This window comes from Harpegnathos saltator, unplaced genomic scaffold, assembly GCF_003227715.2.
Source record: "Harpegnathos saltator strain DR-91 unplaced genomic scaffold, Hsal_v8.6 scaffold71, whole genome shotgun sequence".
NCBI classification, from domain to species: domain Eukaryota; kingdom Metazoa; phylum Arthropoda; class Insecta; order Hymenoptera; family Formicidae; genus Harpegnathos; species Harpegnathos saltator.
The window spans coordinates 914,492-935,902 of NW_020230549.1; the positions used below are offsets into that span (position 1 = coordinate 914,492).

Consider the following 21,411-nt stretch of genomic DNA (forward strand, 5'->3'; position numbering starts at 1 on the left):
ATTAATATTACGGCTAGTGTGTATAGGATCATTTCGACGGAATTTGCAAGAAAACTTACATATATTTTGATTGCGTTGCTGGCGCCGCATTTTTCTATCGATCCTTTGTGAATTTTGTTCAATTAATATCTCAATAATTAGTGAAGCTACGTCGATCGACTTAAAAAGCTAACTTTGGTTAAAACTCAAACCATAATTTATTTGCTTCCATAAAATTAGCAGATTCTCGAACATTATTTGTGCTTCATGTCGATTTGAATTTCTCTCGCAATGTGGCATGTTTCAACGGCAAGTCAAGAGATCTCTTCTTTTCCAATAGCACAACTCGGAGAGAATTCCTCAGTAGAATTATTATTTTTCCTTAGTAGAACGATTGCGAATAAACTTTTATTTTTATATACTAAGCGCATAGAGAGAAATATAAGCAAGGATTCTTCTAGCTTGACGATCAATTATAATACAAGGAGAAGGAAATCTCGGAGAGAAAGTATTGGTATTGGAACAAATGAGATGCGGGAAATCATCACGTGTATATATCGTACTTCAATATCATTTATTTACTACACTATATCTGAACTGAAGTACCGCTAAACCAATCTCATATCGCATCTTCGGTAATTCTTCGAGAACCCCAGGAGCAGAGAGTAACTTTGCATTAAAAGTATTCTCGAATGTGTTCATATCCTTATATCCGCTGAGGAGATATATAATTGGTAAAACAAATTATAAAGTTCGCAGCACCATAATAGCTCAGGACACACAATTTATGCGCCAGAGGCGTAATACTTACAAAGAACAAGTGATATACAAGATCTAGGAAACCGACTGTATTCAGTAGAGATTTGTAGTTGAGCTTCTTTTCTCACATTCACGCACATGACACACACACACACACACACACACACACATACATACATGTGCACTCTCCATCTTCCTCTTTTATCACATACGTTCGCACATATAAAGTTCGGGACAAGTACGAATTATTGTTTCTCAACGAGTCGCATTAGAAGATGCAAGTAAAATGCAGCAAATGTGTTATCTTCATTTCGGGCGAATATTGTTACATTTGCTTTCGATAAAAATATCTATTCCGCGCGTATACATGCGCGTGGGTAACGATACAGTCGTTCCTTCGTATCGATTACATTTACACGATTTTTACATACACTTCGCAAAGTGAATCGAAGCATTTGCTACATTTTGCTTTACCGATTATACATCGTGAACTTCGCTTAGAACATGTACACGTAAAATCAACAATCGTTAGTCGAGTAACAAATCGAGTATATCCTGCTCATCGAGTGTTCAACTAATATAAATTAACGCCACGTCCCGCGCCCTTTTCTCTTTCTTCTTCTTCCCGTTTTTTTCTTTTTTCTATATTCACATTATGCGATACTGTTAATTTTGCCTAAGCTACACAACGAACGTTTATAAAGTACGGCACGATAAACTATACAGATTCGTCAACGTATGCTAATTAAATTTGAAATAATCATAGCACTTGTGCGTAAGTCTTTCTACAAAATCGTCCGCTGTATAACGAGAAGATATAAAATTGCGCGTCAGGCATCATGTACTCTTTTGCGTCACAACTTTGTCACAAGAGTCGCTCGTACAATTTCCAATTTCGCACGTTCATGAGCCTCTAGAGAGCCTCTCAAACACCAAACCAATCACAGTTTTTTAATTCCTTGATTTTAGCGACAATTGAGAAGTGCCTCTGTCAAATGCTAAAAGTGCTGAAGAATACATGACGCCCGACACGCGAGATTACGAGAAGTGTAATCGTGAAAATTAGTCAGGGTGAACGTTTACTTCGTGCGTAACGAGCCAAGCAAGATAAATCCTAAATTACAAACGCGGTCAAATCGATACGAAAAAGTTAGACGGTACAGTGTGTGTGTCCATACGATACTCGCTAGCAAAGTGCACGTTAGTACGACGCTTTCGGGAATTACGAGTGCACGAAGAACGGATTAATTATTTCACAAAACGTTAACATTAACGATGTCGCTAATGCAATTTGTCCCAACTTAATCACGACAAATCGTTGGTCCTTACGCAGGATCGTGTTACCTCCCTACGGCCCGCGAGAAGTTCGCGCCGCTCCTAGAGCCTTCGAACTTTCGCGACGCACAATTCAAGCTAATACAGTTCGCGCAATCTCTCTCTCTCTCTCTCTCTCTCGCGAAGCACACCGCACAACCGTAGTTACCGTAGACACAGTCCGTCGAGCGATTACTACTCGGTAACAAAGGGGAATTGCGGTCGATCGTGTGGCACTATTACTTCAGTACGGCCTGAGTTTCTCTATCCATTTTCTCCGTTGACTAGACTTGATTTCGATTACGATATTATCAAAGTCGTTCTACGTAATTTCGCAGTCGCTCTGTACGCAAGATTCCTCGATCGTTTCCGCGACGATCGCTCTCCCGCTCGGCCGTCGCCGTCGATCTCGTTCGCGGGAACGCAGGAATAACGAGCCGTTATTTTATTTTCTACGTCGTTCGCCACTACACCGCGAGTATGGCAAGTTTCGTTACGTTATAATCAAAGCCTATTCGTAAGCAGATACACTGCGTGCAATATGTATCGAGTTCTCCAACTACCAGCGCTACCGAAACGTTATCATATAAAAGCTAAAACTCACTCACGAGGTTTGGGTTGGATACGTACACACGGCAAAATCATCGAACGTAACAACATTTCGGGATGACTGTGAGCAACGATGTTATCGCGACCCGGCCAGGCGGATTTTGATAGAAATATATTTTTCATACGCGGCCTTTTCCCCTCGGGAAATGATGCGAGGCCATCGCAACGGCTGGCCTCATGCGCCTCATCCGCCGATATAAGCTCGAGAATAAATCAGGGCGAGGAGAGGAGAACCGAATTTTCCCCCGTACACGATGAGAGATTAACGATTCGGAAATTAAGTCGACGCAGTCGTAGAAGGCTGAATCAAGAGAAATACTGGTGCCCGAGACATTTAGTTGTGTACACATCGCGCCTTTCGCTTGATCTCGCTATGAATCGCTGCTGACCCATGTGTGCCCGTGCGAATCCGCTCTGCAAAATCAGATTCGACACGCCGACGAAGAATTTTTCTTTTTTATCCTCCGTTATCCTACCTCCAGGAAGAGGCTTGGTCTTATTCCTTGATGTGGTCAGCAGCGGGTAGGTTTCATGCCACTTTCTTCTTACTGGTCTTCTTACTACGAGGCAGGGTAGCGAAACTCGTTATCTGAAATACACGAAAACGTGGCTATTACCGGCTTGTCGTGTCTATCGTGAGACTCGGGCGGCGTGATCAATCCGGCGGTGTGTCTTTTCGCGTGTCATCGCGTTCTCAATCGTAAACTGGTTAGTAGACCGCGAGAGGGGAGGAGGAACAAGCGCATTTCGCATGTCGAAGGTCAAAGAGTTCAGTCAGATCAAGAAGTATCGATCGTCGCGAGAAGTCAGTCGTAAGGAGCAGACCTCTCAAGCGTCAGAGCCACAAGCGAATTATGCCGTTGGCGAAGTTCTACAAATGCTGTGCAGCGATTAGTCGTGTGCGTGTGTGTGTGTGTGTGTGTGTGTGTTACAATACGCCATGTCAGAAATTAACGGGCATGCGGGGCAGATTACATGTTACATGTTACGATCAGGGTGGGAGCCGGAGTTAACCGTGGATTAACAAGACACTCAGAAACTAGTCCATACGATCTTAGACGGATCAGTCCATCTCTTCTGCCTGGATTTCCGATTAAGACAAAGTGAGAGGGGAGGAGAGGTCGGTGCGGGCGACGAGACGGGTAAGAGGAGACGGAGGAAAGGGATCAAGCTCTTCTCGCACTTCGAAGACAATCATCAGACAAAACGGGTACACGCAGTGAATAATTATTGGACCGCGTCCGGGTGCGATTCTGCCGCGCGAGGCGCTCTTAAATGTCGGTGACGATCTCTTTTCTGCCGTCATGAAGAGATCGCTCCGAGTTGGTTTTATTCCCGGCACTTTTCTCCCCGAGCTTCTCTGTCGCGCGCTCGTCCTCCGCCTTGTCGCTTCCAATTTTGTCGAGACCTGTCTCGGCTTTATTGCGAGTTACGATCCCAGGTGCAGCTGTTTCGCGGTCGACGCTCTTGCCGGGGTCCCCGGCTTCGTCATCGCGCTCCGGTCTCAGCGGGATTTCCTCCACGTCGGCTTCCTGCTTCGAGGAGCTTGACATTTTCGCGGACGTGTCCACAAACAGTTGGGAGCTACTGACGCTACCCGAGCGCGACGCGGAGCCGCTGGTCTCGGACAACGTGCTGGAGCTGGAGTCCTCCTCCTTGGAGGAGGACTCGTTCTGCTCCTTGTGGAAGGCGCTGTGGAAGATGTTCCTCGGGATCGTCAACAGCTTGGAGAAGCTCTCCTTAGCGCGCAGTTTGCCGGACTTTTTCTTCTTCTTCGCCGAGCTATTCGCTGGCGCGTGCGCCAGGAAAACGTCCTTCGTGACGTCCGCGTTGGAAAATGTTCTCAACGTGCCGGTCTTGATGACCAGGGTGGCCTTCAGCGCGTTCTCCGGCTCGTTCTCGTTAACGTCGTCCTCCTGGCTCGCCAGCGGCGCCTTGGGCGCCGGTTTCTTATGATACTTCCCGGCGCGGTTATCCTCGTCGAGGGTGTAACTTGGTGTGACGGGACGCTGGGCCGCGGCGACGTCGTGGCGAGCGCGGCCGCTCACAGGCTCGTCGTCGGCCTGCGTCCCCGGCACGCTCTCGTCGCGTTTCTTACCTTGATCGGTCACGTTCAGGCTTTCTCGCGACGATACGATGCCGGTCACCGCTCGGTGCGCATCGCTCAACAACTGCTTCAGCTCGTCGAATCTCTGTTGGCAGATCTCATCGGTGACGTGTTCACCATCGCTGCTTACGTCGGTCTTTGCGGATGATGCTGAGACCGCTCGCCCTTCACCCTTCACCTCGCCGTCGTCGATGTATTCGATCGGCCGGTCGGCCTCGTCTCGTCGCGGATCGGATTCTCTTCTCGCGGAAGTGTCCGGACCCGGCCGGACTATCGACAGGTTTTCCGTCGAGATATTCTCGATTTCTATGGTCTGCACCGTCCGGACGTCCGCTCGAGGAAAGTCCGCGTCGACGAATGCGGGTCCGCTTGATTCCGTTGAAGACAACGACGACGACGACGGCGGCGGCGGCGGCGGCGGCGACTCGTGCTCGTCTATTTTCACCGCGGATCGATTCGCGTCCGCGGTTCCATCGGCGCGCGCGACGGTCTGACCATCTTCCGATTTGTTCCGAGAGAGCAACAGCAAGAGCTCGACAGCTTGCTCGGGAGTAAGGGCATTCAGGGACGACGGGAGGGAAGTGTTTTCGGGAAGTGAAAGATCGATGCGGTCGAAATCCTCGTCCCTGTCCTTCAAAGACCACAAAAAGAAGTACGTGTCATTAACCGAGCTGAGACAGATGGTCGAGGGGAGATTCTTTCTTTTACTACATATGCAACTGTTTTTCTCTCGCAACCGGCGCGTCGTTAATGTACGCGTGTCGCTCTGCACGACTACTACTATTGCATCGGCTTACTTCTGGCGTCTTCTTCGTGGCGGAACGAGGCTTCGAGCGCGTTCTCGCGCCCACGCTCGACGTTCTCACTAACGAGTCACCCTGAGAGGCCGCGCGATGAGACTGCAGCGCCTCGCCGCTGCTGTATCCACTAGATATGTCGTCCGAAGACCTTATATTTCTGCACAACGCAAAAGGAATCGATTAGCATCTCGGCGAGGTGACTGGAAGGAGAGAGAGAGAGAGAGAGAGAGAGAGAGAGAGAGAGAGAGAGAGAGAGAGAGAGAGAGATTCTTGGCTTGACGTACGTTAAACTAGCTACGGGTTCTCTAGGCCTTGGCTGTCGAACATCGACATCCACCTCGGAGAAGTACATCTCTACTCGATTGCTGCTGGACTGGGTCCTGCGAGGACTATAGCCCCTCCTGCCGACGTGCTCTCTTCGACGAGGTTCCGCTGCAAGTGTGATTTCTTACTGATTAGTCTAGAAGCGCACGAACGCGATTTTTTTGCATCGGAAATTGCCGCTCGATTAACCGGAACTGCCTGCTGGTGATCAGGCGTACCTTGAACGTCCGTCTCGTCGTGCGTGTCGGGTGTGTTTCTATTTTCGTCCTCCTTCTCGCCGGTCAGGTCGCTGAGGCTGTAACTTTTCCTCAATTGCTGCACCAGCCCGCCGCCGCCCTGCAAAAGGGAAGTCGCCTCGTCAAGTGGTCTGTTTCGTGAACCGTGCGCGGCCGACATATATAATGTATTTATTTATGTGTACATTGCCCCCCTGCTTACTTACTTATTTACTTTACTTACGAAAGAAAATGAGTCAAGTAATCCAAACTCAATCAAGAAGAAAAATGAAAGAAACAAAAAAATAAAATCTTACCAACCAAGGGGGTGTTAATGTGTTATCTCTGCCGTCACCGGTACCTGGGGACCACAAGTCTCTCCCTCTACGCCCCGTACGAACGCCGGATTTTCGACAATCCACGGACGATCTCCTGCTCTTATCCGTTTCGCTCGTTCGCGCGTGTGTTTCTCTTATCTTTCTGTTAGACATGCTCTGTCCAAGGAAGCGCGCAAGGACTCGACGACGGTATAGTGAGTGTAGTGCGTGAGTAGTGTCGCATCTATATAGCGCGTCTCAAAGCAATTAGTTCTATTAACGTGAGCTTGTACTCTTGAAAAAAGGGTGCGCTGCTGAGAGAGAGAGAGAGAGAGGGGGAGAAAAAGAGACGGAGCGGGTGAGAGAGAATTAATGCTTGCAATTAAATTTGTACTCGAGGCGAAATGAGACCTGCAGAGACAGAGGCGCGGCCATCGCGACGGGATGAAGACAAAACAGAGGATCGGGAGCTCGTCCAAGTATGCTTTTATTTGAGAAAAGAAATCAACTCATAGCGAATGAGAATCTTCAAGATCCGGCTACAAAAATCTTACTCGCTAGGATCGCTCGATCGCGTGGAAAAATCACGGCGATAAAGAGAGCGCGGGGAGCACGACGACACGGCCGGTTTGTACACGACAATGTAGCGTCGTTCTTGTCGCCGAAAAGACAATGACTCGTCTGTACATTCTTCCTGCATGTCCGATTCCTCGTAGAGAACCGAGAAGTACATCACACGTCTCTCCTGTCCGTGTCTGTGCGTGTGTATTTTCGTGTGTGTGTGTGTGTGTGTTTGTTATGCTCACAATTGAAGAGACCGTTACATGCTATAGAAACGGCCGCGATACGCGTAGTTATCCTGGAATAATTCGTAGTTATCCCAGAATAATACGCGGTTATCCTGGCGCGGAGCGATCGCATGTACTTCAATTGTAACATAACGCGCAACAGCGCGACCCGACGACGTCGCGCACGAGGTGGCACACTTTTTCCTCCTCACGACCGTGTCGTCTTGTCTTTTCGCGTCGGACATTTTTATCGTCCTGCCTCAGCCTGCTCTCAGAGCCTGCATCTCCGTCGCTCGTTCGCCACGGGGATAAGTTTTATTGCCGTGTTTTTCCAGATGCGCGTAATCTAAAGCAAAATGCATGTTTATCGGTAACTCCGCGGATGAAAATGCAAACGAGGTAGCGACTATATACACTCTTACACACACACACACACACACACACACGTGAGTAACATTAACTATGACGACGACGACGACGACGACGACGACGACGACGACGATGACACGTTGACGATCACGCGCAAGTAACCACTCCGTCTCATTGCGTACGCATTATCGTTGCTCATTCGTGTCTCGCATCGAGAAGATTCCGCTTCTGCTTTAGAGTCTGCGTCTCCTAAGCATCCAAATTATCAAACGCATCTCGAGCGCCGACGACGACAGTGTGTTCGAGAGAGAGAGTCGCGCGAATCAATCCAGGACCGGAGATTCATTGCCCATTCGCGAGTAATTCGCACGTGATAGCATACAATAATCCCGATGACAGAGCGCAAGAGGTATATTTGCACGGTTAAAGCTGAGTTGTGTCAAAGGACAACACCTGGGGGGGGCGGACGGTCCAAAGCATCCGGTTGTCCCGATTGCACTTTGTTCGCTCGTTACTCGTCGAAAGTGAATCGCGGGGCACAAAATCATCGGCGCGTTACGACGAAGATATGTATAATCAGTGCCTCCCTCACACAGAATCTTCGACTGATATTTCTCTTCTTGAATATAATACCCGACGTTTTCGATCACTCTTCGAGATTGTCACCCTTCGACTCGTGTTATGCATCGTCGCGCTTTTTACAGAATAACTGATGTTATAACGATAACCTGGTACGCGTCAAAATATCGAGGTCGATTGTATATGATAAATCATGCCTAAAGCTACTCTATCTACTCTGATCAAATTGATCGTGATTTTTACAGGATTTTCCTAGAGTCCTAGTCAAAGTTCACGTGAAAAAGTACAAATCGCAATAAGGCACTCGAGTAAGTAGAAAACTAACGGATATTTTCTTGATCAAAAATGCATCATAAGTATAGACTAAACTTGCCTGTTGTACTCACATTGCGGGAAAAGAAGAAAAAAGAAAGTAAAGAAATTTCTGAAACCTTGACGAACTTCTGTATCGTAAAAAAAGGGAAAAGAAAAAAAAGAATAAAATAGTAATACAAAGTCAAGTATTCTCAGCCTCTTTTACGGAGCGCAAAACTTGTTTTCTCTTTTCGCTAAAGTAAAGTTCCGCTCTTTGTTGCTCGCAATTAAATAATATAACACTATAATATGCATACACATAATATATATATATATATATATATAATTTCGATATTCATATCAACTCAATATACGAATTAAAATATAAGAGAGGTATCGATTAAAAATGGGCTGTATTTGATCACAGTTCACTGCGAAACCGTGACAGAAGATTTCACCTCCAATATGTGTAAAAAAACGCAGAGGCAAACCCGTGATGGACCCGTGCAGAAAAAAAGGACAAAAAGAACGAGGAAAAAGAAATGACACCAAGATGAGCATACAATGTGCCCAGAGTTTCGTCATTGATCCTTCCAAAAATCTCGCGGTTTCTTCCGTACTGGAGAAAGGTCCTTCGTTCATTATTCCTAATTGTGTAGACGCGATTCTTCTGTACGTGTCTCTCCCCCATTCCCCCTCCCCTCTTTCTCCCTCTTTCTCCCTCTTTTCTTCCCTCTTGTCCCGGACGAAACCGTCGATTGTTCTTCCGAAGACCGATCGATCCGTAGCTTCCATCAAGGTTAACCCCCGACACACGTCACAACGTCTATCCGGAAGCATCCGTTCCTCTAGTAGAATTAGAGATCTGCTTCGTCGCTGAATTCTTCGGTGTAACTCTTCGAGGTCCTCTTGCAAGCTCGACTTTTCTGCCGCCTGACGGGCATCTTCTTCGCTTTTTTGGCCTTTGGCGTTGTTTCGGCGGGCATCGCGAAATGTCCTTCCAGCTGCTGCTGTGGCTGTTGCTGTAGCTGCTCGTCCGGCTCCTGCTGTTGGTGCTGCTGTTGCTGTTGCTGCGGCTGCTCACTCGGAACCTGCTCGTCCAACTCGCTGTCCGTACTGTACTCCTCTAACATATACTCGTCCATCGACAATTCGTGATCCGTCAGTACTATCAAAGATTCCATCTTAGGCTCAACAGGCCAGCTGTCGGTCTCCCTGTCGTTGCTGCTCAAATGATCCGGGCTGTCTGTGTCCGTTAATCTCGTCGCCATACTGGGGTTGGCTAAGCTAGAAATCGCCAGGTCTGGTTGGCGATCGAGGACTACATTCGTCGTGATCGGGGTCATGGCCGAGCAGTACTGTCACGATGCCAATTTTGCATTTTGTTTTCGCATACGTATTTTTTTTCCAAATTTTGTTTTATTTTAGTTTTTGTTTTTGCGTTTAGATCGGCCAGCAATTCGGCGTGGTCGTGGTCGTGGTAATGGTGGTGGTAATTGGTGGTGATGATGGTGGTGGTGGTGGTGGTGGTGGTGGTGGGTGGTGGTGGTGGTGGTGGTGGTGGTGATGGTGTGGTGGTGGTGATAATGGTTGTTACAGGTCAATGGCAGAGTGTTGTAGTTGTTGTTGTTGTTGTTGTTGTTGTAGTGCGGTTGACGACGGTTCGGAGTCGACAGATTTCTTAAGCAACGACAGTTAAGGTGGGTGACGGTTAGATGCTCGGCGTTTGCCGTGCGCGGTTTTGCGAATGCCGATGATCGTTGTCGTTTCGTTTGTTCGTTTGTTTTTTTTTTTTTTTTTTCGAGATCGTTTTATTAGGCAGATGCGGTGACGGCGATGCGGCGGTAGTAATAGGACGATGGCGTGCAGGAGCGCGTGGGAACACAGAACGAAAACAGAAAAAATCAAGAACACGTAAAATTAGTGGGCGGTAATCGAGAGATCGCATAGATACAAGTTTCTTTCTCTTTTTTTTTTTTTTTTATGCGTGTGGTTCGCAATGGAGAAGCGAGTGCTCAGGCTGGTTAAGGTTCGACATTAAACAAAATGAAGCATCTTCAGGTACCGGCCAGCTTTTCCCGAGGACAAGAAGATCCCACGCGTGAGAAATAACCGTTGTTACTTTCAATTACGTTCAACTTGTACAATATATTACAGCAACACTATAGAGAGAAAGAAAGAGAGAGAGAGAGAGAGAGAGAGGGGGGGAGAGAAAAAATATATCATCGGAAACGACAGAGATCGTTAAATCATCCTGAAAAAAAACTGCCGGCTCCCCTCTTACATCTACATACGGGGTGTCCCAAAGTACCGTCCCCGATGTCGTCCGTGGATTCTCCTCGAGATCGGCTCCAAGCGCGCTTGTCGCCCTCGTCGAAGAATGCCGAGACGAGCCGGGCGAGACAGTGGGGCTTCGGGACACTGCGTTTTCTCACAGCAACACGCTTGCTTCCACGTGCAGTCCACGTGGGGCCTTACCTTGATCGCGGTCTGCATGAGGACCGTGGTGGCATAATTCACGCCCTTAGTGCCGAGATGCAACACCGCCGTGTAACCCTGTTCCGTCGCGCGTGCGAGGGCCTCGTCGATCTCAGCCTCGCGGCGGATTAACGCCGGATGCACGAAGCGCCGGTAAAGGATACTGGAGCCCTTAGTGGCCGGGCTCAGCAGCCAGAGCACCAGGATGATCTTAATCTCATAGTAAAACGGAAACCTACGTAACAGACGTCGCGGCGTGTGAGTGAGTCGGGCGTACTCGCGGTGCAGCGGCCACCTCGGGGGAGAGGAGCTATCTCGGGTAGCTTCGCGATTCCTTTGCGGGCCGCGCAATGTGGATCTTGGCGTCACGACGCGAGCGAGCGGGACGATACTCGCGTAGGAAAATCTCACGAGGAAACAACATCCCCGACGGGGGAGGAGGGGGTTTCCTTGGTCGCGCGCGCGCGCGCGCGCGAGGATGTCTCATCGCGAGGTGCCGTAATTTCTCCTCGTAGCGACTGCGCCTACCCAGAGACCCTTGAGATTCTGAGAGAAGGGTCAGGTTTGATGAAACTGCACGCTCGCGACTCGGCGCGGCGGCTCCGCGCGAGGCAGAGAATTGACGAAAAAGCCGAGACGCCGCGCGAGCGCACGCTCGCGACGTGAAACCACGGGCGTGAAAGTGAGTGCTCGCGGAGGAAAGCGCGCGCGCGCGAGCGTACACACCGGCAGGGTATCGGGCATTCGATGCCAGAAATACGCGGGACTCTCGTTTCCTTCTTGCTTGTAATCCGAGTATGAAGGGAGATCTGGCACGATGCGGTAGACGCGGGAAAGGGACGGCCGGCAGAGAGAAACGCGAGCGCCAGAGAGAGAGAGAGAGAGAGAGAGAGAGAGAGAGACGAGAGAGAGACGAGAATACGGTAGGCAGGGGAGCGGGTGCGGGCAGAATCCTCAGAAGTGCATGTAAGCCAATATCTATCTCGTCCGAAATTAGACTTTCGGAATTCCTTCTCGCGGCGAACGCGGCTTTCAGACCGCGCGGTTCGCAGCTGGTTTATTGGCCCCTTGTTTGCCCTCGCGCGCGACTACGGAGATTCATCTCGATATCCGGCGCATTGTGCCGCGTACATGTCGACGTTCGAGACGCCTGGGAGCAAAGGTTAATGAACGACGGTTAGAGAGAGAGAGGTAAAAGGAGCGAGAGGGAGGGAGGCAAAGAGAGTGTTAATCGCGATGATGAAGCCTCAGCGGCCAAATTTACCAACATCGCCGGCGGCTCCCGGCGATCGCCACGCGGACTTTTGTGCTTTTCTGAAACGTCATGTTTCTTCGCAGCTTAACGAGGCTCGATTGACGTCGAGCGGATGGACGTGCGAGGGTGCGGTGATGGTCTCTCGTTTAACATCCTGCGCCGTATATCGAGCGAGTCGCACGCGACGCGTGATCTCCGTAGGATCGCGAGGGTCGCGAGAAAAGGGAGAGGTCTAAGTGGAATGTGTAAAGTGTTCCTCACCAGAAACTAAAGAAGACGTCGGTGAAGGTTTCCGCGCAGGTGAACAGCGCGAACACGATCCAGTACATCATCCATTTGACCTGAAACCAAACAAGTTCTAAAGCGACCGGGCAAGGGCGAAGGGCGAAGGGCGACGTGGCGCACAAGCGCAGGTCCCCGATTCTTCCACGCTCGATTCGGCGGATTGAGCCGCGCGAGACGAGCATTTCCGACATGATCTCGACCCGAGTTCGCGTTGCTGTCTTGCTGTCTCATCACCGCTCCCCGTCGTTTGATCGTTTGACACACTTGTCACTTACATATTCCTTGACGTTCTTGGTGCGCACCGCCTTGTAAGAAGCGTACGCCGGGTAGAGAGTGCCGAAGACCAATCTGAAAATCGGATACACGAGCCTGTAAATGATGGACCGCGGCAACACTATCGCGAGGGACACCGCCAAAAAGCCGATGTTGTTCAACGTCATCGTAACGGGAAACGTTAGCAGCCAGTAACGGCACCAAGCCATCGCCTGCCGTGCCAAAATCTCGCAGGTGCCCGTCTTTCGCATCGCCACGACCGACAGGTCCTTCGACCGCGAACTGTCCCTCTCGAGGACGTCCGTCATCGATTGCAGTTTTTCTTTCGATTCCATCGTATAGCCGATTTTATCAGCCGATGTAGCTCTCTCTCTCTCTCTCTCTCTCTCTCTCTCTCTCTCTCTCTCTTCTTTTCTCTTGAGAAAATTTCCTTTCTAATCGTGGAATCTTGAATCCTGATCCTCAGATCCCTCGTAGAACTGACCGCCGACTACAGCAGCTGCAACAGAAACAGAAAGGAAACAGAAATTATCCGAGGGATAACGTTGATGCGTGCGGGCGACGCGCGGCTCAAGGAGACTTAATAGAAGAATGAAAGAGTCAGATATAGAGACGACGGCGACGCGGGTGCCCTATGATTTCCTCAGCGGAGCCGATTATCGTATTCACTAAGTGAGTTCGACGATCCAGATCGTTATTTGCAGAATGACACGGTTCTGTTCTGGCGAGAGAGAGAGAGAGAGAGAGAGAGAGAGAGAGAGAGAGAGAGAGAGAGAGAGAGAGAGAGAGAGAGAGAGAGAGAGAAAGAGAACGTTAGCAACCAAGTTATTCTCTGTGCATCAGTTTCGGGTGTATTTGAGTCGCGCATGTCGCACACGTAGAAGCCGAGTAAAAGTCTGCAAAAATAGGTGTACACGGCTCGTTAAAACGTGATGAAGCCAACGGTGAACACGGGTGTCGCTCGACAATATCCGATATCTCATGAGACATTTAAGCGCGCGTTCGCTCGAGAGTGACTCGCAATTTTCGGCGACGGTGTTGCGGAATAGTCACCGAATTTGGGATTCCAGACAGAGCGGTGTTCTCTCGCGGTCCGAAGCGCAGTCATCCGTCGATCGATCGTCTGTGACGACCTCGATCGCTGCGACCTCGTTTCGAGGGATTGCGTAAGAAGCTTATTATGGAGATCCAATTAAATCCACGATATCGCCCAACCCGTCAATCCGTACCTTTCGACTTCGGAACGCGACCGGCTCCGCATTCATCGGCGGATCACAACTTTGCGAGGGATGATAACAAAGTCTCTGTAATAAGGTCTCCCTCTCTCTCTCTCTCTTGCTCCTACTGAATCCGGTCGCTCGCCCCGCGAGACTCGGTCTCCGCGCCTCCCCGCTCTGCCGCTGCACCGACTCGAGCTGCCTGTTGCGAGCGAGATTCGTCGTGACGAATATTCCGACGAGTCGTCAGCAGCTCCGTCAGCGCGTCGCGCGGCTGCCTCTCTCTCTCTCTCTCTCTCTCTCGAAAATCAAATTCCTCGCGTGCTCGCGCTCCGTCCGATCCGCGTCGTTGGCGAAGTCCCTGCTCGCGGCACGCTACGAGCCGCTCTTTGCGCGGATGCTTCCCGTTAAAGACTAAGCACGTAGCGGCGTAGCGTTGCTGCGGGCCACCGTCAACGACGACGGCGACAACGACCAACGCCGCTCGCACAGGCTCTATTTTCGCGCCTTAAGCCGCTGTTACACGCGCGCGTCATTACCTCGCGAGAGACTCGCGAGGTCTCGGCTGAAAAAGGGCTAACCGCGGCTTTCTCGCCCGCTGATCGAACCGGATCGCGCGCGTGCGCGCACTCTGCTCGAATCACTTCCGGGGACTAAAGTTTCGCGTGTACGCTCCCTTAGGCTTTCCTCGAGCCAGTCCAAGCTTGGTTCGCTCGTGATGCTGCATCGATGTGAACAATCGAGATCATCGAGATGACCGAGGAATTTCGCCACTTTGAGCCACGCTCTCCCTTCATCTGCAGACTGAGAATGAGCAACTACGAGAGAGAGAGAGAGAGAGAGAGAGAGAGAGAGAGAGAGAGACTACTTTCTTTTTAACTTCCCTCTCAATATCTTTTCAACTGCGCGCGCAGTTGGGAAAGTACGTATGAATGAGTAAAGTCGCGAGGATTCTCACTTGTTGACTTGATCTGAAAATTCCATCGGTGCTTCGTTGAATTATTAAGCCCGCTGCTTCTGTTACGTTCGATACAAGATGGGTCGAAGAACGTGTCTATAAATAAGGGGGAGCAAAGCACTCGAGGACACGATTTCTACGTATAATGCAAGCCGGCGCTCGGAATGTTTCTTTTGGACAAAGGGCTAAAAGCGAACCGATGTATTTAGAATGTCCACGACCGTTCTGCGCGCGCGATCACTGGGTCATCCGTACGTGCCAGGGAGGCGAGTTAATTATATGCGCCAACCTAGATCTCGCGTCGGCCGAGCTTTGTCGGAATAAGGACCGCGATCGACCACGATTGTTGACGCGACTCGACGCGTCCCTCGCATTTACGTATTTCAATCGAACGAACTTTGCGCTTTGGTATCGTCGCTCGTGAGGAGGATCCCGCGAGACACCGCCCGGGAGCACAAGCCGCCGAGAGTATCGGTACCTCCAAAGGACACCATTTGGAACATCCGCTGGAACAAGGCGCGCGAGGAACGTCGCTCTCGCGAACGTCGTTTCTCTGAACTCGACATATGCAAATACCCCGGTCTCTCTTCCTCTCTTTCCCTCCCGCCCCTCTCCCTCTCTCTCTCTCTATCTCTCTCTCACTCTCGGGAGGAAGTTTTGACAGCGCTCTCGGTGTCTCTTCTGAGGGAGCCCCGGGGAAATAAACCGCGAATAATGCAGCGTAACGATGTTTACAACTTTCGGAACTAACGTCGTCGCGTTACTTTTGCCGGTTAATGAAATTCCATCACAGACGGCGCGCGGGCGTTCGGCAGAAACCTTTGCCTCTTCCAGCCGCTCCGATTCCGCCGCTCCCGAGCGGAGCGCAAGTTCCCGCGCGCGTGCGACAACAACGGCGGCATTCACGCGATCCGCCGAGTCACTTGGCTACGTCAGACGGGCGTGCTGATTAATTAACACGTTCGCGACGATTGTCCTCGGATCGCGGGCGACCAGGCGGCAGGCGAGAGCGACGCGAAGATCGCCGGGGAAAAATGCGTCGTCTCGCGTCACTCGTGACAATCTCGCGACGACGACGACGACGACGACGACGACGAGGCGGGGTTCCTTCTCGCGCGGCCCGCGAACATTAGAGATCTCGAGCTCACCGCGATTAATACCGGTTTCGAATCACCGGCTCGTAATCGAGCGTTCTTTCATGCGCGAGCACGCGACACCGTTCGACGTTTACGCCGGGAATACGATCGCCGAGCCGCACAAAGCCTCCGTTCGCGCGGAGTATCGCGCGAAACTGCGGGCGATCGCGGTGCACTCGCAGGTAATTCGATGATTGTCACCAATGTCGCTATCCGTGCATTGCGTAACAGGGCGTCCCTAATGCGCAGTCCGCGAGCTTCGCGTTTGCGATCGCGGCGGCGGCGGCGTCGACGGCGGCGAACGCGATGGTTCACGGCGTTATTCACGCCCGGCTGCTTCCGGTTCCGGTTACCACGCGGCGGACCGACACGTATTCGCCGGCTTTTCGATTCGCGACGTATCAGGAGCCGAAGGAGCTAGCCGACTGGCAATCGCGCGATAACGCCCCGGCGAGATTTATGAGCGTCGCGGACGCGGACGCGGACGCAATTCCGGCTGCCATTTACGAAATTGAATGTCCAGGACGCGGTCTCCTCCGACGGCGACCGCCGCGCCGCCGTGAGATTATCTATCGAGCTGATATCTCGTAAAGAAGGATCCTGTGACTTTTATACCGCCTGTTTGTCCCGCTCTATTCTACTTGTGCGCGCTCGCTTCCTGCTTCTCCCCGTCTCTCTTGCTCCTTGAGAGCCCGGACTGGATCCGCTATATCCTGCGGGTCCTCGTACTCTCGTTCGAGTGAATTTTGCCAGGTACGCGCGCCTCTATCGAGCTTTACGTCCAATTTTTATTGTACGTCTCCCTAATTTCTCCCCGAACATATGTATATATATATATGTATATATATACACATAACGTCCGCGTGAAGAAACAGCTCTCGGTACAGTACATCCTGCGAAAAATGTCTCGAACGCTCGAGTCGTCCGTCTCGTTCACAAGCTCGGCATAAATGAATAACAATTCCGTGTGTCAATTTGCTGTCATGAATTTCAATGCGAATACATTTGATTATTTTTCCATTTTTACGTCCCATGCTCTCTTGCATCGGACCCTTTTTTCATTGACCTTTCTATTTATTAACGTTCTGTCGACTGAACGAAAGGCTGCATCCACTGAATGAAATTTCAGTCGATACAATAAGTTCGTGACATATCGGTCTCACCTTTTCGTACCTTCGAACATCGAACGTCCGTTCGCGCTAGTGACAAACGACATTTGAAAATATCTACTCGTCGGGAGTTTCACAACTCAAGGTCGCGCAGCGCTCGCTCGAGCACTTTCGGTGCAGCGGCGGATAACATGATCCGCAGTTCCTTGACTCGAGTGACTTACAGTGACTGACGCCAGTGCAGTTTGCACAGTCTCGCTCACATGACTCGAATCCGTATCCGTTGACTTTGTCTTATGAGACGCGCTCCGCGCGGCTTCGCGTCGTCGCGCGCGCGGCGATGTTTTTAATTTCTAAATTATTGGGTTGGCAACTAAGTGATTGCGGATTTTAAATAAGAATGAAAATACAAAATTTTAAATTTGCTTTCTTAAATTTTTTTCAATGCATGTATGCGATACATTGAGCTTCTCTGCAATATCACGTGTTGTGCTATGACGATCTGAATCGATAATGGCCTTGATATGGGTCTCATCGACTTCAACTGGACGGCCAGATCGTTGAGCATTTTTCAGTGAAAAATCACCAGAACGAAATCTGGCAAACCAATTTTGACACTGCCTTTCTTTCAAGGCTTCATTCCCATATACGGCACGTAACTTCTTGTGCGCTTGCGATGCGTTCTTGCCTTTTCGGAAATAATACAATAAAATATGTCTAAAGTGCACGTCTTGCTCTTCCATTTTTAAATTGGGATAAAAACAAAACTAAAGAACTAATCGATATAATTTTTGTACTAAATGAAAGGTAGAAGTCCAAACAGTAAGAAAAAAATATAGGTTAGGTACTTTGAACACGTTAACGAAACAGAAGAAAGTGTAAAATCCATCTGTCGACAAAATCCGCAATCACTCAGTTGCCAACCCAATAGATACACGAGACAGGGAGATCGCGCGTGATATCCCCTGCGAAAGTACATCACGGCGCAGCTAATTCGTAAATGAGAGACGATTGATCTCGCTGCATCTCGCGCATCACGATATATTGTGATATAAATTGCGCACGTGATACGGTAAACGTGGTGCGTAAACTGCACGATAATATTGGGGACTTGAATAAGTTCTCGCTGTTTTCTCGTGAAAATGAATGCTTTATTTTAAAAAATTAGTAAGTAAAGAACATGTCATTGAAAGTATTGTCCATCGCTAGCCACTACCTTCTCTCATCTTTCTGGCAGCGATACGAATACCATGATCGAAAGAACGACTCATCTCTTCAGGTTATCCACGAATCGACCCATTTTTTGGCATCTTCGTAAGAATGGAAGTGCTGCTCAGCCAGGCCATGAGTCATCGATCGGAAGGAGCAATGTCCGGTGAATACGGCGGGCGGGTGGAGTGGGACTTCCCATTTGAGCGTTTCCAAATAGGTTTTGACCGGTTTTGCAACATGTGGCCGGGCGTTGTCATGCTGCAAAATTACTTTGTCGTGTCTCTCCTCGTATCGCGGCCGTTTTTCCCTCAATGCTCGGCTCAAACGCATCAATTGTAGTCGATAGCGATGGTTTCTCCCGTGATGGTTTCGTTGGATTTGAGGAGCTCATAATATACTACACCCAGCTGATCCCACCAAATACAGAGCATGAGCTTGGAACCATGGATACTCGGCTTTGTCGCCGATGTTGATGCATGACCGGGCTTACCCCACGATTTTCTACGCTTCGGGTTATCGTAGTGCATCCACTTTTCATCGCCAGTCACGATACGATGCAAAAAACCTTTCCCTTTCTGCCGCTGCGGAGCAGCTGTTCACACGTGAAAAAACGCCGTTCGACGTCTCTCGGCTTCAATTCGTACGGCACCCAATTTCCTTGCTTCCGAATCATTCCTAATGCTTTTAAACGTTTGGCAACTGTTGTGTGATCAACTCCTAATGATTCTGCAAGTTCATTTTGCGTCTGACATGGGTCAGTCTTCGTCGAGTAATGCTTCTAATTCTTCGTCTTCAAACTTTTTCGGTGCGCCAGAGCGTTCTTTATCTTCAACATCAAAATCATTATTTTTAAAGCGTCTAAACCAATCTCTGCATGTTGTTTCCGACAGAGCACGGTCGCCGTAAGTCTCCGCAAGAATTCTATGTGCTTCAGCTGCAGATTTTCTTCAAAAAAAAGTAACGCAGTAAAATTCCCCGCAAATACTCTTTTCTTTTTGGCACGAAATTCGACATGTTTAACGCTATGAAAAAATATGTTGCTTACGCTTCGGCGGAATAACATATACTGTCACTTCGAGCCTAATGGTGGAGCTTCACCATTGAATGAAGTTGACTGTAGTATTGCCCGAGTGCAAAAAGGCTAAGATAACAGCATCTGTCGGGAAACAGCGAGAACTTATTCAAGTCCCCAATAAATAGCAGCATCACCGCGGCGCGAGCTGGCCGCGAAAAATCCATCGAAATTGGGCACGCAATCTGCCTGCTTATCGCGCTTATCATACGAGGAGACGGGGCACGATTACGACCTCCATACGATTGTTACCGCCGTCCGCGCTTTCATGTTTGATTAATGACGACATGTAACTTTCCCCTTCCTTCCTTCCTTCATACCGCGACACTCGCGCACGGCGTATGCACGGTGGCCTCGAGCGCGAGGTTATTCGTATGTGTCGCGAGGTCAAGATCATTGTCGTTCGTTTGCGCGCGTAGCCTGAATTCCGTCACGCCTCGCTTCGCCGCGAGTATCGTCTTCAACTCGCGATAACCAAGTCCCTCACGTCACGCGGAAATCCGGACTATTTCTGCCGCTCGTCCTCCGTCCTTCCGCGGATGGCTCTGCGCGCGCTGCGCGTTTTGCACAAGAGCGCAGCGCGCGTCGAGTATTAATGTGATGCCACCGACGTTAATGCTCGCCATTTACTCGTGAAGTTACGCACGAAAGCGCTACGAAAGCGCATCGCAAGCGCGGCTGAAAGGTACGGGCGCACTTTTCACGGCAGCATCGTCGCACGTTGCACGAGAAAACCGCTCACGTGCGTCCCCACATTTGAGCCGCCTGAGAGAGAGAGAGAGAGACAGAGAGAGAGAGAGAGAGAGAGAGAGAGAGAGAGAAACCGATAGTTTATTTTTTTTCGTCGCACCAGACAGCGCAAAAAGCGTCCGGCACGGTTGGTTATGCCGGACGGAAGTACCTTGCGAGAGACACGTGCGAGGTTACCAGCAAGCTGCAAATGGGACGCCGCGGGTATAAGGTCTAATGGAGGACAGTTATTGTTTCAACGCGCTCCGTCTCTCTTTCACCGTCGAGCGCGGAATCTCCTTTCGGTCGAGTTGCCGCGCGGCGCGGGCGCTCCGCCATTGCGCGTCAAATAAATTCAGCGCGTTGAACCTGAGCAGAGAGTGACGGGAACTTTGTTCGGCGCTCGGTGCTTTCATTAACACGAGCCGCGCCCATTTAAGGCCCCGATCGTCGCTGGGTCTCTTCTCAACGGGGACGGTCCCGTGCGCGCGAGAGCGCGAGGTATCAACTTCGCAAGTGTTTCCCCGCGAATTATTATTGGTAACCGTCGCTGTATAATTCGCTCCGGTCTCGCTCGGTACTAATTATCCTGCCAGGCGTCGTTATATCCGCGCTTCGTGCACAGACGCCCGTGCACGTCCGACTACAATAGAGAGAGAGAGAGAGAGAGAGAGGGAGAGAGAGAGAGAGAGAGAGAGAGAGACGCGGGTTCACCGCGGGTCATCGATAGACGAGCGAAATTACACGCGGCGAGGCTGCGCGCAGTTATTTCGGGACGAACAGCACGAGGAGCGTCAACCTGATCCAATAAACGAATAACGCGACGGCGATTTACGAGGGCGCTCCTTTGAATTACACGATGCGTCAAAGTAACGTCATGACTGAGCCCACCCTCCCTCTAATGTTTCAACGAGCATTCAGCGATATATGCGGCCACATACACGCACAAGAGCGGCGGCGAATTGAAGGCTCACCGCTCGCGACTCGTGCCGGTGATTGCTGAATTTCAGCGACGGAGCGAAGCCGCGCGGCGATCGTTCGTTTTATTCGCCGCCGTTGATAATTCGTCGCTTTGTTAATTCCGAGGAAAAAAAAAGAAAGAGAGAGAGAGAGAGAGAGAAACGCTCGTGGACGTCTCGAGGCGAGAGAGGCCCGGACGTGTTAAGGCTTCTGGATTTGCTCCAAATTTGCGGGGCATTCCGAGCTGCCTGCTCGGAATCTCAACGAGTCACG

General features: G+C 50.2%; 1 protein-coding gene across 5 annotated transcripts in view; it reads right to left on the minus strand.

The window, feature by feature from the left end:
* Nucleotides 1–534: 534 nt before the first annotated feature.
* LOC105191925 (uncharacterized) overlaps nt 535–21,411 on the minus strand; it is a 35,606-nt gene continuing 14,729 nt past the window's right edge. Inside the window, exons 1-9 of one of the 5 annotated variants that reach the window (XM_025305764.1) lie at nt 14,921–16,862; nt 12,748–13,244; nt 12,449–12,528; nt 10,933–11,167; nt 6,111–6,228; nt 5,853–6,000; nt 5,566–5,725; nt 3,712–5,399; nt 535–3,250 (exon numbers count right to left, since the gene is read on the minus strand). In XM_025305764.1, the coding sequence (XP_025161549.1) occupies nt 3,933–5,399; nt 5,566–5,725; nt 5,853–6,000; nt 6,111–6,228; nt 10,933–11,167; nt 12,449–12,528; nt 12,748–13,080 (2,541 nt within the window). In that variant the 5' untranslated portion in view covers nt 13,081–13,244; nt 14,921–16,862 and the 3' untranslated portion in view covers nt 535–3,250; nt 3,712–3,932. The other 4 variants (XM_025305765.1, XM_025305766.1, XM_011155711.3 and 1 more) reach the window with 4 other exon arrangements.